The 14,974-nt window shown below is 40.7% G+C and overlaps 1 protein-coding gene across 3 annotated transcripts in view; it reads left to right on the plus strand.

The window, feature by feature from the left end:
* The window catches only part of zmym2 (zinc finger, MYM-type 2), a 48,419-nt gene that overhangs the window by 25,331 nt on the left and 8,114 nt on the right, over nucleotides 1-14,974 (plus strand). For 2 of the 3 annotated variants that reach the window (XM_050049174.1, XM_050049175.1), the window contains exons 8-19: nucleotides 886-1,036; nucleotides 1,355-1,470; nucleotides 3,057-3,182; nucleotides 4,066-4,216; nucleotides 4,470-4,642; nucleotides 4,742-4,907; nucleotides 5,076-5,104; nucleotides 5,404-5,545; nucleotides 5,847-5,968; nucleotides 6,149-6,299; nucleotides 6,991-7,179; nucleotides 10,113-14,971. In XM_050049174.1, coding sequence (XP_049905131.1) covers nucleotides 886-1,036; nucleotides 1,355-1,470; nucleotides 3,057-3,182; nucleotides 4,066-4,216; nucleotides 4,470-4,642; nucleotides 4,742-4,907; nucleotides 5,076-5,104; nucleotides 5,404-5,545; nucleotides 5,847-5,968; nucleotides 6,149-6,299; nucleotides 6,991-7,179; nucleotides 10,113-11,947 — 3,351 coding nt within the window. In that variant the 3' untranslated portion in view covers nucleotides 11,948-14,971. Of the gene's footprint in view, nucleotides 1-885; nucleotides 1,037-1,354; nucleotides 1,471-3,056; nucleotides 3,183-4,065; nucleotides 4,217-4,469; nucleotides 4,643-4,741; nucleotides 4,908-5,075; nucleotides 5,105-5,403; nucleotides 5,546-5,846; nucleotides 5,969-6,148; nucleotides 6,300-6,990; nucleotides 7,180-10,112; nucleotides 14,972-14,974 lie in introns of those variants that run through there. The other variant, XM_050049176.1, reaches the window with a different exon arrangement.

Genomic DNA, 14,974 nt, shown 5'->3' on the forward strand with positions numbered 1-14,974 from the left:
TCCACATGAATGTCAAGACCCAAGGTTCCCCAGCAGAACGTTGCATCGTAATGAGATGATCAATGTTAATCACTTCATCTGTCAGTGTTTTTAATGTGTTGGCTAATTGGTGTTTACAATTGTATACAAAATTTGCCTTTCCCCATTTGGTCTTCTCTATATCTGACTGGCTCTGTCCTGTGAAAGGGTACAAAAATCCTCAAGACTGGCAAACTACCAGTTCCTCTAAATAGAAAAATCATAACTTGTGCCAGCAGGAGACAAAATCTTAACTCTGTAACGCCTCTGAGTTTTAAATCAATTTTTGAAGAACTGAAATCGATTCAGTAATGACAGTTGTGCAGACTGAGGAGAATCACTTTATTCTTCACTCTGGTGTCATTCAACCTTTTTTGTTGTACTTTGTAGAAATAAACAGATAAAAGTGAAAGTGGTGCCAGGTCTCCCACACATATTGGAGATATATTTTATCAATAACAGGACAAGGAGTGTAATCGATGTGCTTATGTGGCAGAGCTGAGGGTTCAGAGCGCAAACATGGAGACTGTTGGCTACCATCCATGAGAGATTTGTACTGTTTGCTCCTCTAGTGCTCATATGTCATCAAGGCTTACTCAACAATGTTCAGGAAATGTTCTGGATTTCTAATAAACACATTAAAACCTCCAAAGAAGAGGATCCATCCAGACTTCCCACATATCATAATAATCTATATGGTTCTTTTTGGTGTACCTTGATGTTCCTCCACCATGTTGCATCGTTGCTCATTTCTTCCATGTTCTTGAAAGAAATCAAGCCAATTCGTTCAGGTTTCAAAGGCTTAAATATGCTCTCATTGTCACTACAGAGCATTAAGTTGCCTTTTGTTTTTCCTCTCTGTCCCAGGCCCACAGTAAACTTGCGAGCTGCCTGACCTGCAAAACGCTGATCAAGACGGGCGAGGTGCTGCACAGCCTCGGAGCGGGCGGCACCATGGGCTCCTACTGCTCCGTCAACTGTATGAACAAGGGCAAGCTGGCGACGACCTCCTTCATCAGTGAGTCACCAGAAACACATAATACAGAAACAGAGCACAATCTTTCCAGCTTCAAGGATATAATGTACCTTTCACTTTAAACCTTTTACCATGTTGAAAATGTTTTAGACGAGACAAATGTTCGGGTCATCAGATCAAATTCTGTAGAGTGATGATGGAAAAGTGAAGGAAAAGCTCCTGTTTGATCGTTATTATTCATCCCCGCACATTGAAGTAGGAGAAATGGTTGCTTGCGTTCAAAGACCTTCAAAGTCACGAACGTGTAATAAATGCATTTCTGTGTGAGTTTCAATCTTCATTTATTATGTTTGTGTGCAGACACAGAGCCCACATGTCACTTCTGTAAGAGGAATTCATTACCGCAGTACCAGGCCACGCTGCCAGAGGGAAACATCCTCAACTTCTGCAGCTCGCAGTGTGTCACCAAGTTCCAGGTGAGGACTCTTTTCTCGTTTGTCATTTCAAAACCAGAAAACACATAAAAGCTACATTTTACAGTGGAAACAGTGGCCATACTGGTGGATATTTTCCATCTGAGGGGCAAAGGATTATTTGAAACAATCGTTCTTTGATGTAGTTGAATGAAATCATCATATTGTTTCATGCAGCTGCAGTGAGAATGAAGCAAGACGCTTCTGAAAATAACCATACCTGCATATTTATCTCATACATTAAACAGATAGTATACTTAATAGATAATTGGAGCAAACTAGACGTACTGATTGTTGGTGTTTCTGTCGCCTTCTGTGCTCGAGTGTGAATTGAGTTTATTTCCTAGTAGGTTTTCACATACAGCAAATTTGCCTGTGTTTTTGTCCAAGAGAAAAAATAAAAATTAGATACTTAACAAAAAATACCATGAAAAATGGACAATATATCTGTTTTATTCATTGTGTACTTTTTTTCATATGATTTATTATAACTGTTTTCATTCTACATTTGTTTCTTGTAATTGATTTATATTTTTTGCATGCCTGGAAAAATAATAATAAATAATATAAAATAAAAATAAAATACTGCAAGAAACATGAATATAGCACAGAAAAAATAATAATAGAAATATGACAAAAACTATTGTGAATAATGTACAATATATCTGTTTCCTTTATAGTATTTTTCATATTTTATTATAACTTTTTCCACTCTACATTTGTTTCTTGACTTAACAGTACTTGATTTTGATGTTTTTTGTGGTAAAAAAAAAACAGTAATAAAAAAAAAAAAAATCAAGCACTGCAAGGAACATAAATATAAAAAACATTTATACTGAGAAAGTTTAAAAAAAATAGAAGAAAAAAAAGACTGTAAGTAAATAATATATCTATTTTATTAATTGTTTTTCCCCCCCATAATTTTTCTATTTTTTTCTATTTTATATTTGTTTTGCAGCATTGGATTTTTATTTTTATTCTATTTATTTTATTTTATTTTTTATGTGTGTGTAAGAAAAAAAACAGGATAAAACACTAAGAAGTCAAGAAATATAAAAAAAAAATAAAAATATGAAAGGTGTTTTATCCATAGCATTTTATTTTTATTTATTTATTATTATTTTTTTCGTAAACCTTTCTTTTTGTCTGTTGACGTTTTCCCTACAGATAAGTAAGAATAAAACCCAGGTTAACCGATATCGTCTACTAATTTGACACATCCTCATGAAAACAGCGGTTCAAAAACACAAACATTAAACTCCACAGGTTCCCTCAGAGGAGTCGATGACCTGATTAGTGTTTTAGCATTAATTTGCATGGTAATGTGAAAACAGACTTTCTTGAAACTATCCGTGTGTGTGACAGAGTTCATCTCGTATAATACCACCCACATGTACAGAGAAGTTTGTAGGCGTAGAAAGATTTGCAAGTCAAAGTGTTAATTAGCTTCATCAATTACCTCTGTAAGTACAACCAGGTGGTGTGTTTTGATATATCAAGTACAAGATGCTCATGGAGGGACATCAGACAAGTTGTTGTTACACACCAGCTGCTCGTTATCAAAAGTTGTGTGATGTCTTTTTAAACAGAATGCGACTCTTCAGACGGCAACTAACGGACAGACGCCCCTCTCCACCACAAACAACACCGTCCAGCTGAAATGTAACTACTGTCGAGGAGCTTTCAGCTTGAAGCCCGAAATCTTGGAGTGGGAGGTGAGACCATCCCGAGGAGTGGTTTATACAGATATCACAGGCAGACAGTGACGTGACTGGTGTGTAGTAGAGCCATACTTTCAAACTTTTTGGTGCTGTCTCTGGGAGCTGAACTGCCACCTCTATTACATACATCATGCTCGACTTTAACACAGACTGCTGCAGGAGTGTGAGCTCCATGTTGGGGACAGTTCCGACAGTCCGCCCAGCCGTTCATACACAGTGACATGGCTAACTGTTAGCATGACGTGGCTAATAGATTTGCGACGATATGAAACCATTTTAGAACGTTGCAGAGAAAAGTTGCAGCGGTGTGAACTGGCCGGTCTGAGCTCGACTCAAGCCAGCTGATGGTGTCACCTGCAATTCAGCTGGTCAAATCACCAGCGGCTGGTTTTAGAACGTAAAGCATGTCACCTGTTTCTACAGCCAATCAGCTTATAGTGAAGTCTGCTGGTCAAGTCAAAATGGCCGCAGACAGTGTGTTCGCTTGCTGCGCCAGGTTCTCTGTCCCTGCCGAGCCCTCTTTTTCCGTCCTTACGGTGTGCCAGTGTCAGCTGCTGGGTTGCTGCCGCTGCTCGCTGTATCATCACTACTACAATGCACCTGTAGCCAGTATCTCACTATCACTGTCCTCTTTCATACAAATTATATTCAGCTACAAAATAACCCTGAGAAGCTGCAAATCAGAACAGAAGTACAGAGAGTTGTTGCGTAGAGATGATACACCGTCTCATCTAGTTGCATTGGTGTGAACCGGCAGGTTTTTAGAACGGCGCATTGCAAGTAGTTGCTTGTTTCAACTCGTCTCGTCGCAAATCTTTGGTCTGAACTGGACTTTAACGCCAGAACAGGTACAAGTCATGTATCTGTGTGTCTTCAGGATAAGGTTTACCAGTTCTGTAGTAAGACGTGCTGCGAGGACTACAAGAAGCTCCACTGCATTGTGACGTTCTGTGAGTACTGCCAAGAGGAGAAGACGCTACATGAGATGGTCAAGTTCTCAGGAGTCAAGAGACCCTTCTGCAGCGAAGGTACTTATACCCTCCTCTTCCTCTCCTCTGCAGGACACTTGAGGAGTCTGAGTAATTAGTCAGAGAGTGTAGTTGTAACCCCTGGTGGCTTTCATTTTAGTTGTGCCTTCAGTTGTTTGCTTGCCATTTTTAAATATAATAATTGTATGCATTTCATCTGTTTGCTCTCCATGGTTTTGATTTGTTGCTTCCAAATGAGACTGCTTTCCAGTTTATTGATCTTTTGCAATTTCATTACTGTTTTTCCTTCCAGGCTGTAAGCTGTTATTTAAGCAGGATTTCATCAGGCGACTGGGTCTGAAGTGTGTCAGCTGTAACCACTGCAACCAGCTCTGCAAGAGAGGTTTGACCCGGCAGCTTGGCGGCATGACCCGGGACTTCTGCAGCGAAGCCTGTGCCAAGAAGTTCCACGACTGGTACTACAAGGTCCGCTCATACTCAGTGTGTCCGTCAATAACTACCATGAACATATTCAGGAATAAGTGTTTGTGAATTTTCTGAACCTTTTCCTGTTGTGGCCACCAGGCGGCGAGGTGCGACTGCTGTAAGGTGCAGGGTAACCTGACGGAGTCTGTGATGTGGAGAGCAGAGATGAAGCATTTCTGTGACCAGGAGTGTCTGTTGAAGTTCTACTGCCAACAGAACGAGCCCATCATGGTGACACAGAAAGGCCCTGAGAACACCACACTGGGTACGAACTCTGTGTGTGTGTGTGTGTGTGTGTGTGTGTGTGTGTGTGTGTGTGTGTTTCCTTTTGAGAAACTAAGGTCTTTCTACACATGTCTTCTTATGTCACTGTGTGTCACTCGGATTTCTCAATGAAGGAAAGAAGTGACGTATTTTATTTTCCTCTTTACAGGGTATGAAATGCAGGGGGCCAAACTTGGGGTGAGTAAACATTTGGAAAAAGATGTCCCACAGTTTATATTTTTATGAAACATTAGTTGTTGCTTTGAAGTATTTTTGGTGCATTTACGGCAGATAATGTCAAGACCTGATAGATTTTAAATGTCATGCGTCACCCTAAAATGAAAATGTGAAACCAATTATTTATATTTTCCGTTTTGTCACTTACTGCCCTTTAAAAACAATCCCATGATTTGTTAGTTTATATCTAAAGAAATGATTGTTTTGTAATTACACCTGTACATTATAATTATTTTCCTCCTTTCTGTGCCATGTTGCAGCTGGTGAACCAGGGTACTGTGGCGTACGCTGGTGGAGGTTTGATAAGAGATGTCAAGAACAAGGCGGTGCTCTGTAAGCCGCTCACACTGACGAAGGCGACGTACTGCAAGCCACACATGCAGAGCAAACTCTTACAGACAGGTAAACACAGCATTTATCTTAATACCATGAAATTACAAACATATTTAGACACTTTTTGATTTATTTTTGAGATTAAAGGTTCTGTTTGTAACTTTATGTGTGAGAACAAGCAACAGGGTACTAACTGCAGAAAGTTACATACATACATAAGTCTTCACTTGAGTCCAACCTCACAATATATATATGGAGGATTATGGAGGAGATTACTGCTGCTCACGCTTAAAAATCATGACTTGATGACCCATTAATACATGTGCAGATTTGCGTATAATGTTCTGTTTTGGCATACCTGTGTCCACAGATGTAGACGATGGCGTGAAGAGGGAGTATATTCCTGTACCCATACCTGTACCTGTCTTCATCCCCATTCCCATGAACATGTATTCCCAGGTCACTCCCACGCCAGTCTCTCTGCCTGTACCGGTAAGACATGATGAACTCATACAGCGTATTCATTCTAAAAGGGAAACTTGGCTTGTAAAGGTGTTAACATCAATAAAAGCCTGTATGATAAATGTTACTTAAAATGGTTCTTGTATGAACAGACATGTACGAGTCAAAGCTGTCTGTAACCAAAAAGCTTGTATATCCTGTCCCGTCCAGGTTCCTGTGCCTGTGTTCCTGCCCACCACCCTGCAGGGGGCGGAGCAGATCGTCCAGACCATCAATGAGCTGAAAAACAAGGTGCCCTCTGACCCCCTGGAGGCCGACCTGATCTCCATGGCTGAGATGATCGCAGAGGACCAGAAGCCAGGTACGCTCATCACAGGGTTGGATGTCTGCAGTAGAACATGAGAGATCAGAGATGTGGTGATAAAGTGGTGGTAGGAATTGGTGAGATTATCTTGATACACAGGTTGATTTTAGCGCTGCTCATCGTGGACTATATTGCTGTCATTGTTCATTTTAGTCAAACTATACAGTTTGAAAACGAGGCGCGNAAACCAACCGCTCTGAGGGGGCAAACAAACTTGAGTTCGATTAAACCGAACCAAACCGGGACAGGTGGGCTCTGGGGTATTTTTTTTTTTTTTCCCTTCCAGCTTAATCAGCTTAATAAAATAATTACTATGTTGTCCAGTCTATTAGTTGTTATTTTTTTGCCAAATCTGGCCTCACACCCCTTTCCTGGAAAGTGAAAGGTTCCTTAAATCATATCTTTCCTACTTCATTATGTAGCCATCCAAATAACATTTGGTTTTATTGGCCGAGGCTTTGAGATATCTGTGACTGGGACTTCTGCCACCACCCTGATCCAAAGGAGGTTAATTAAATTCAGTATGTGTGTGTGAATATCAACAAACCATAAAACACTACAGTGATGTCTCTCTTAAAAAACGATGTTCTGGTAACAGACTTCTCAGTTCTAACACAGGGGTCAGTTTGATTTGAAGAAAGCTGCAGCCAGCGATGACGGAGAGGACCTGCTTGTCTGTGTGTTTCAGATGTGAAGCCAGTGATGGTGAAGAGTGAGCATGGAGGGAAGGAACCCTCTAGCAGCAGCTCTGAGGAAGAGGAGAAGATGGAGGAGGAGAGGATGGAGGAAGAGGTGAAGGTGAAGGAGGTGAAGGTGAAGGAGGAGGACGAAGATGTGTACGAGCCCGACCTGGACCTGGAGGCAGACTTCCCTCAAGGTAATAACCGATATAAACATTCCTGGCATTAATTTGTAGTGCAAGCCTTTTCAATCATGAGGGGGACAGTTTTATTTTGGGCCAGTAAACCACTTTCACTTAATTTGGACCCACCCAAGTTTGATGCCAAGTCAATGCTCTTAAAGGTGCAGTGTGTAGGATTTAGGATGATGTATTGGCAGACGTGGAATATAAAATTCATAGTAATGTTTTCATTAGTCCATAATCACTTGAAACTAGAAATTGTTTTTTTTTTGTTTTTTCCCTTACCCCCGGATAAGCCAATTATATCTTCATAGGGAGCAGGTCCTGTCGCACCCAATAATGGAATAATTTCCAGAAAATGTAATAAGATTTTCACTTAACTTGATAGAAAATGTAATAAAACTGAACAAAGTAAAAATCTGAATAATATATATAAAATGTACTGACTGAAATTCTTACGATAATTCAATAATATAACACTTAATTACATTGTTGGGAATTCATTATATGATCAGATGGGTCCCCTTTAAAACTAGAAAATCCACGATTGGATCCTCCTCCAAAAGTTTCTGCTTTAAATTTACTTAAATATTAATGTCAACTTTTTCTGAATATCGATTTAAAGCCCATTTTGAATGCAGAAATTTCATAAAATCAGGCGAGCCAAAGGAGACACTTGATTTAATAAGAATCAATGTTGAGTCAGGTAAAAAAAAAGAATCTCTTATGAATATTTAATCGACAGTTTTGCCTTTCAGCGCTCACTTGTGTAACATTAGCACCTTCTAATCTAAAATCCACTCTAATCTAATCAGCAATCTTTGCACAGTGATGGATCAGTTTGGGTATGGGCGGGTTGATTTACCATTGATTCGGATTGTATTTCAACCTCCTGCAACCTTGTGTCCTCATTTGTTGCTACTGCATTTTGGCTACACGTTAAAATTTATTCTTCGTAACTTTGACGTGTTGTCCTCATATATGGACACGTTTTTATGTCATCTACTGCTAGCAAAGGCACAATAAACTAATCAGTGTTAAAAGAAGATGGCGGCCATCTCTGCTAAGTTATTCTTCAGCCCATTTCGACACTAAAGTGGACTTTTTCAAATTTTATGGTTGAAACGTTTTTAAATTTATAGGGGAACACCACCTAAATTACGAATTCCAATATGTTATTTCCATAGCCTAGAAATGTATCATCAATATTTTTTAACGTGAGCTACTGTCTCGCTCAAAGATGGTCAGTCTCAAACTTCTGATGTCATTGGGTATAAAGTCTGGAGCTGCTCCATAGACAACGACCCTGATTGTGTGGATTCACATGATGTTCATAAGTGTTATATATCGTAGGCAACTGGTTTCTTGAAGACGTTTCGGCTCTCATCTAAGAGGCTTCTTCGGTTCCAACAGACTGGGGCGAAGTCGTAGGCAGTTGCTGATGGCCTGGTCTGTCAACGACTCATGTGACCTTAATGACTGACACTCAGAGCTCACACGTGACCTCAAGGACTCTGTAAAGCCTGCGACTCGGCACGAGTCCTTAGAACTGAAGGATCCTCTTGGATGAGAGGTGAAACGTCTTCAAGAAACTCAAGCAAGTCCAGTTGCCTATGATATAGCACTTAAGACTACCATGACCTGGATGACTGAGAATCTTCACTGACATGTTCACATGATTTTTTTTACTCAAATGATCTTTATTCTATTGTGTGTTCTCACTTCTGAAACAGGAAACATACCCTTATACTCAGAACACTCCCCTGGGTGCTCTTATCTTTCCCAACTCATTGTCCATGAAGTAGCTCCAAACTTTATACTTGATGACATCACAAATTTGAGTTTTAGCACTCTAGGTTTTGAATTTGGGAGAGTTGTTCATGTTTACTTCTTTTTTACTTCTATTTTTGGACTTGGCTAGACCATAGAAATACCATGTATGAATTTTTAAAATGGCTGTAGTTCTCCTTTATGCATAATAACATTTGTACTTAAATATGGCATCCAAATTTGACAAATTTTTAGCAATGGTGACAAGCTAGGAAGCTGCTATTTACGAAGTACTCATTCAAGGACATTAGGACTTTATTATAGTTTGGGCAAAATGAAGGTGTTAAAGTTAGGAAACATAGCTTGTGAAGATTTAGAATGAAAGCAATAGCTTACAAGATTATTGATAACTGTTCAGTGTTTCCCCTAAAGTATTTAGCAGCGGCGCTGCGCCGCCATTCTGACAAACTGTGGCTCACACTGAACATTGACTTTTACATTCATGGTTTACTGCTAACCTGACGTCCTCACCTGGACACACACCACACTGAAGGCTTCTTTAGAGGCTGCGATACACTCCACTGCTCTCGGTCAGTGTTTACATTTAGCTTTGTTTTGTCCTGTATGTGCCCACACGACCAACATGGCATCTTTATGTGTACCGGCTCTTTTTCATCGGCATTTCTCCAGGATTTGAGTCGTTTTGTGTCTGCGACTGGAAACACAGGGCTGATCAGGGGAAACCAATTGTAACAATTTCTCAAAAACCTCTTGAATTGTCCAGATACCATTTTTATGTGGGTAACTTGTATCCTTTGTTCTGCTTGTAACCAGTCATCAGTTGTTTTTACAAGCAATGCCAGAGTCACAATACTGGTTAAAACACAAGATGGCAAATGTCACATCTGCTCCCACATGTTGGAGCAACTGTAACAGCACATGGGGTATGGGAAGCATTTTAAAAAACGTAATGCGACATCCACACCTGTGTACAAACGTGTCTAAAGACCCTCTCATGCCAGCGGACGTGCTAAACATCTTCTGGCTGCGGAAAAAAAAATCTCGTGCACTTCAGCACCGCTGCTGGAAAACTCCTAGGGGAAACACTGGTTCTTGCTTGTTGCACAAATAAATCTACAATGATTTTTATTTTTTATCCCCATGTGATACATTTGCAGGACATAATTCTCTGTCAAGAGCAGAAATATTGCTGAATGCAATGGTAGGAGACATCTCAGACGTGGAGGACTTGTCTGATTGTGATGATCCTGGTGTGGAACAACTAAGCTACGAAGAGTGTATGCCACCTTATTCACCAGAATCTGATCAGCAGAGCAGTGACGATAGTGACTGTGAGCCACAAGTCCATCCATCTGAACATGTGCAGAGATCCAGAGGACCTGCGTGTATAAGTGTTGACATTGATAACGAGCCAGGACCTAGTGAAGACGGACATGGAGAGCGCTGGCAGTCTGGTGCTTTTACTCCGAACTTAGTTAAGTTTGAGTTTTATGATGAAAGGCTATATGAGCGACAAGACTGGCAGCCTCTGGACTATGTGGAGCAGTACATCGACACAGACTTGATGAAACACATTGCTATCTGTACAAATGCTATGTCACTGTCTACCAGTGGTGGCTACCTCAACACCTCAGTTGATGAGATATATCATTTTTTTGGAGCAACCATTTTGATGTCATGCGTGCCTTACCCACAGATGAGGATGTTCTGGTCCAATGCCTTACGAATCCCTGCCATTAGCGACAAAATGAGGCGCGACAGATTTTTCAAACTGAGGCAACATCTAAAAGTCGTCATTGATGATGAAATATCAGAAGACATGAGACAAACTGACAGATTTTGGAGGACGAGGCCTTTTATGGATCGCATTCTCAGAGGCTGCTTGCTTCAGGCTCGACCAGAATGTGTGTCCGTCCATGAGCAGATGATCCCGTTTACAGGAGCCTGTCCGTTTCGACAGTATGTACCACAAAAGCCCAATTCAGTTGGCATGAAGAACTTTGTGCTGGCTTCGTCCGATGGCATTGTGCTGGACTTTGAAGTCTTTCAAGGTGCAGACGCACTGAGTTCACAGGTTCGGGAAGCGGGGGGCCTGGGTTTGGGAGCCCTGGTTATTGAACATTTGGCTAAAACTCTGCGTCCTGGTACAAAAGTATACTGCGATCGCTTCTTCACAAACATGAGAGTAGTGGATCAAATGCTGGAGAGGCATGTGTACCTGACAGGTACGGTAAAGAAAAACCGGATCACCAAAGCGCTGCAGAAGCTACCGAGTGACCAAACCATGAAACAGCAAGGAACAGGAACCTCTGCGTCAGTTACCAGGGAAGATGGGAGAGTATGTGTAGTGAAGTGGTTTGACAACAAGCCAATGTTGATGCTCTCTGCTGTTCATGGTGAACAGCCAGGAGACACCCGGCAGCAATGGTCCAAGAAGGACAAACGACACGTGACTGTCACACGACCAAGTATTGTGTGCGAGTACAACTCCAAGATGGCTGGGGTTAACTTGGTAGACAGGATGATGAATTACTACCAAATGAGCGTCCGAACCAAGAAGTGGACGATTCGGATGCTGATGCACTTCACTGATCTCGCTTTAGCCAACAGCTGGCTCTTGTATCGGCGAGACAACACTGAACGTGGCACGCCAAGAGAGGGCATAATGCAGTTCCTTGAGTTTCGCATGGCAGTGGCTCAGGCATACCTGGCCAAGTGTAACTCTGATGTCCAACATGTATTCGAAGAGAACGTACACCTTTTCCAACAACAAGGCAAAAGACATCAGGTCGCTCCAGTACCTCACGTCTCAGTTCGCACAACCTCTGCTGCACATCTCCCAGAGGTGGTCAACATGAAGAACTCGATGCGCTGCAGAGAGAAAGGCTGCTCTGGGAAGTCTCGTGTGCGGTGTGTGACATGTAATGTGTTTCTGTGCTTGCAACATGAACGCAACTGTTTTGCAGCGTTTCACACAAGCCAGTATGTGTGATACAGAAAGGACATTCCCAGTCTGGAGTATGGAGCAAGGAAAATTCACACAGAGATTCACAACGAAAAAATTACAAGGCTTTATGTTGCATTGTTTGCAATTTTGTTTTGCACAGCCACGTTCAGGCATCGAAACGAACAGTTCTGAACAGTTTTATACCTGAACAGTGACAATGGACAACAGTGAAGATGAACACTTTAATACTTTGTAACACACTGGTGACTCTAACATGTAATGTGTTCCTGTGATTGCAAACTCAACACAACTGTTATGCAGTATTTCACACTGGCCGATAGTTGTGACGGACTCTTGCTGCAAACAAAAAGGACATTCCTAGCTTGGAGTATCAAGTGGAGCCACAGGATTTGCCCCAAAAAAGATGTTAAATTATTTTTAAAAATCATGAAAATCAGGTATCGCAATATGATTGGCGTTTTTGTGGGAATGGTAATTTTTGCATTTTATTTTCACTGAAAAAAAATATATAAAAATGATGATGATGTGATTTTTGTTGGGGTCTGTACCAAACAAGCATGTTCCTTTATGCCTGGATTATGATTTGTAGGCCAGAGCATCTCTGTAGCACCACAATGCTTCATTTATAATGGTAGCTTCTGCAATTTAGATATTGCTAGGGCTGCCCCGTGAAAGTCAGAGATTCGAATCATAAGTCGGAGAGATTGGCCCTGGGGACGTTTTGATCCCAAGATTTTGCTGCGGAGTGAGCACTCTTGACTTTCACGCTACTTTCTGCAGACAGCTGTGGACATGATGCAGCGACACAGAGGAGGAGAGGCTCTGAGACAACATTATGTGCTCTTTTGCTTAGAAGTGGTGAATTCAAAGCTCGCCGTAACTAATGATACAGTCTTTGGCTTTTATTTGAATTTTAGTGTCGGCAAAAAATGTTGCACATTTCCGATCTGTCATTAGCGCAGTTAGCTTGTTTACTAAATTACAGAAACGCTGCTGTCAAACTGAAGGTCCCACTGAGCCTGTTCAAATTTTAAAACTCCACATGGGGAAAAATGAATTGTGAGTATTTGTATTGAACAGCCAAATCTGATTCAACCGACTTAACTCTGAGTCGGGTGAAGCCGGAGATATTGCACTTGTCTGTGTTGCAATTTCGATTATATTTGATTAATTGTGCAGCCCTAGTGTGGAGCGAGGAAAATAACCATACAGAGACAAAACAAATAAATCACAAGGCCTTATGTTGCACTTTGTAATTTTGTTTTTGCACAGCTACACTCAGTGACATGAACAGTTTTGAATGGTTTTACTCTTGAACAGTTTTATACTGGTGACTTTGACATGTAATGTGTTCCCATGCTTGCAAACTGAACGCAACTGTTTTGCACCATTTCACATAGACCCATAGGTGTGACAGGCTGCTCCTAGTTTGGAGTATGGAGCAAGAAAAATTCACAGAGTTGCAGCATTGTTTGCAATTTTAGTTTTGCACAGCAGTGGTTAGGCATTGAAATAAACAGTCTTAGTCTTAATACTACACAGGTGAATATATTGTGTTATACAGTGAAATAAACCCAACGTCCACATATGAGGACGACTTCTGTTTTTCATAAACTACTTCCTTTACAAAGACAATGCTTAGTTTGTTATACTTATCAGGTTCTACTTATCCCAGATAGCCAGGAGAAATTACAAATGCATACCATTCACATTCTGGAGTCTCTAATGCATTTTTACCATCTGTTGTTGATTTCATGTTCTACATAAAGCCTGGTGACACATTTACAAACATGAAATCAGTCTCATATGTTCATGTTTTCAGAAAGCTATCATGACACTAAGAATTACAAATGTTGTATACTTGCACACTTCACATCAGTGATACTCAACTTATGGCCTGTGGGACAGATTTTACCTGCGACAGCGTGCTGGGTGACCCTTGGACCATTTTTCCATTCACAATGAAAATAAGTTGATTAACAATTTTTGGTACTTCGAATGTAAAAAGTGCCAGATTGCATAAAAATCAATCATAAACCTGACGTGGGGGTGCTGCGATTGGATTTGCCTAATTTATTCATCACATTTGATCATTATTAGAAATGTTAATTTATTGACTAGCACCTGGCCTCGCATCTTTTTGCAAAATGGCCCCTGGGAAAAGCAAGTTGAGTATCCCTGCTGCACATTCAAGACAAAAAAAAAAACGTACTTTTTCACATTGTTACATCATCAGTTTTGAGAAAAATGACCCTCCTGAAAGGTGTCACATTAAAGATTAAATGATGTTACAATATCAGTTAAGGCATTTCGTTTCAGGACTTTTTAAATCATGTTAATTTAAAATTTTAGGAGGGGTGAATGAAGGGGTTTTCAGTTGGTTGCAGTGTGCAGCCTCACCACTAGATGTCACTAAATCCTACACACTGCACCTTTAATTCCAGTCAGTTTGTCTCTCAGTCTGTGTTTATGTTTCCTTTTATTCATTCATTCATTGTGTTGCGTAAGGCAGCTCTTATGTAACAACATGTGACCCCCCTGAGGTGTTAATGGATCAGTACAGTAATTGAGATTAAAATTCCTCCCTCTGGATATTTCTGGGCCTGCTGTCACTTCTACTGTCAGGGCAGAGGGTTGAAGGTTGTTGTACTGAGTCCTTAACCAGGCCAGGACTAAGACATGCTTTTATTTTTATCTTTATTTACTCTCACTGACCTGGTATAACACGCTTCAGCTGAGCCACACTCATACATACTTAAACTGTAGGTTGACTCATGATATTATGGCCTTTCTTGGAAGCAGAGCCAAAATGTGGTGGTGGTCCTCGTCTCAGACTAAGAAAGCCACATTTTAAAAACTCTCACTGTGCTTTCAGTGCTTTTGTTTTTATCTTGTGTCTGTGGTTTGAATTTTTGTTCCATGTTTGCCCTGCTGTATGTAGCAGAAATAATGCAGGGTCGAAAAATGATAAGGTTATATATAAAGAGTGTAACTGAATACCTTAAATGTGTTTGGTAAATGTCTGTGTTGTGTGTTTAATAAACTGGATTA

Source organism: Epinephelus moara, chromosome 7, assembly GCF_006386435.1.
Source record: "Epinephelus moara isolate mb chromosome 7, YSFRI_EMoa_1.0, whole genome shotgun sequence".
Lineage (NCBI taxonomy): Eukaryota > Metazoa > Chordata > Actinopteri > Perciformes > Serranidae > Epinephelus > Epinephelus moara.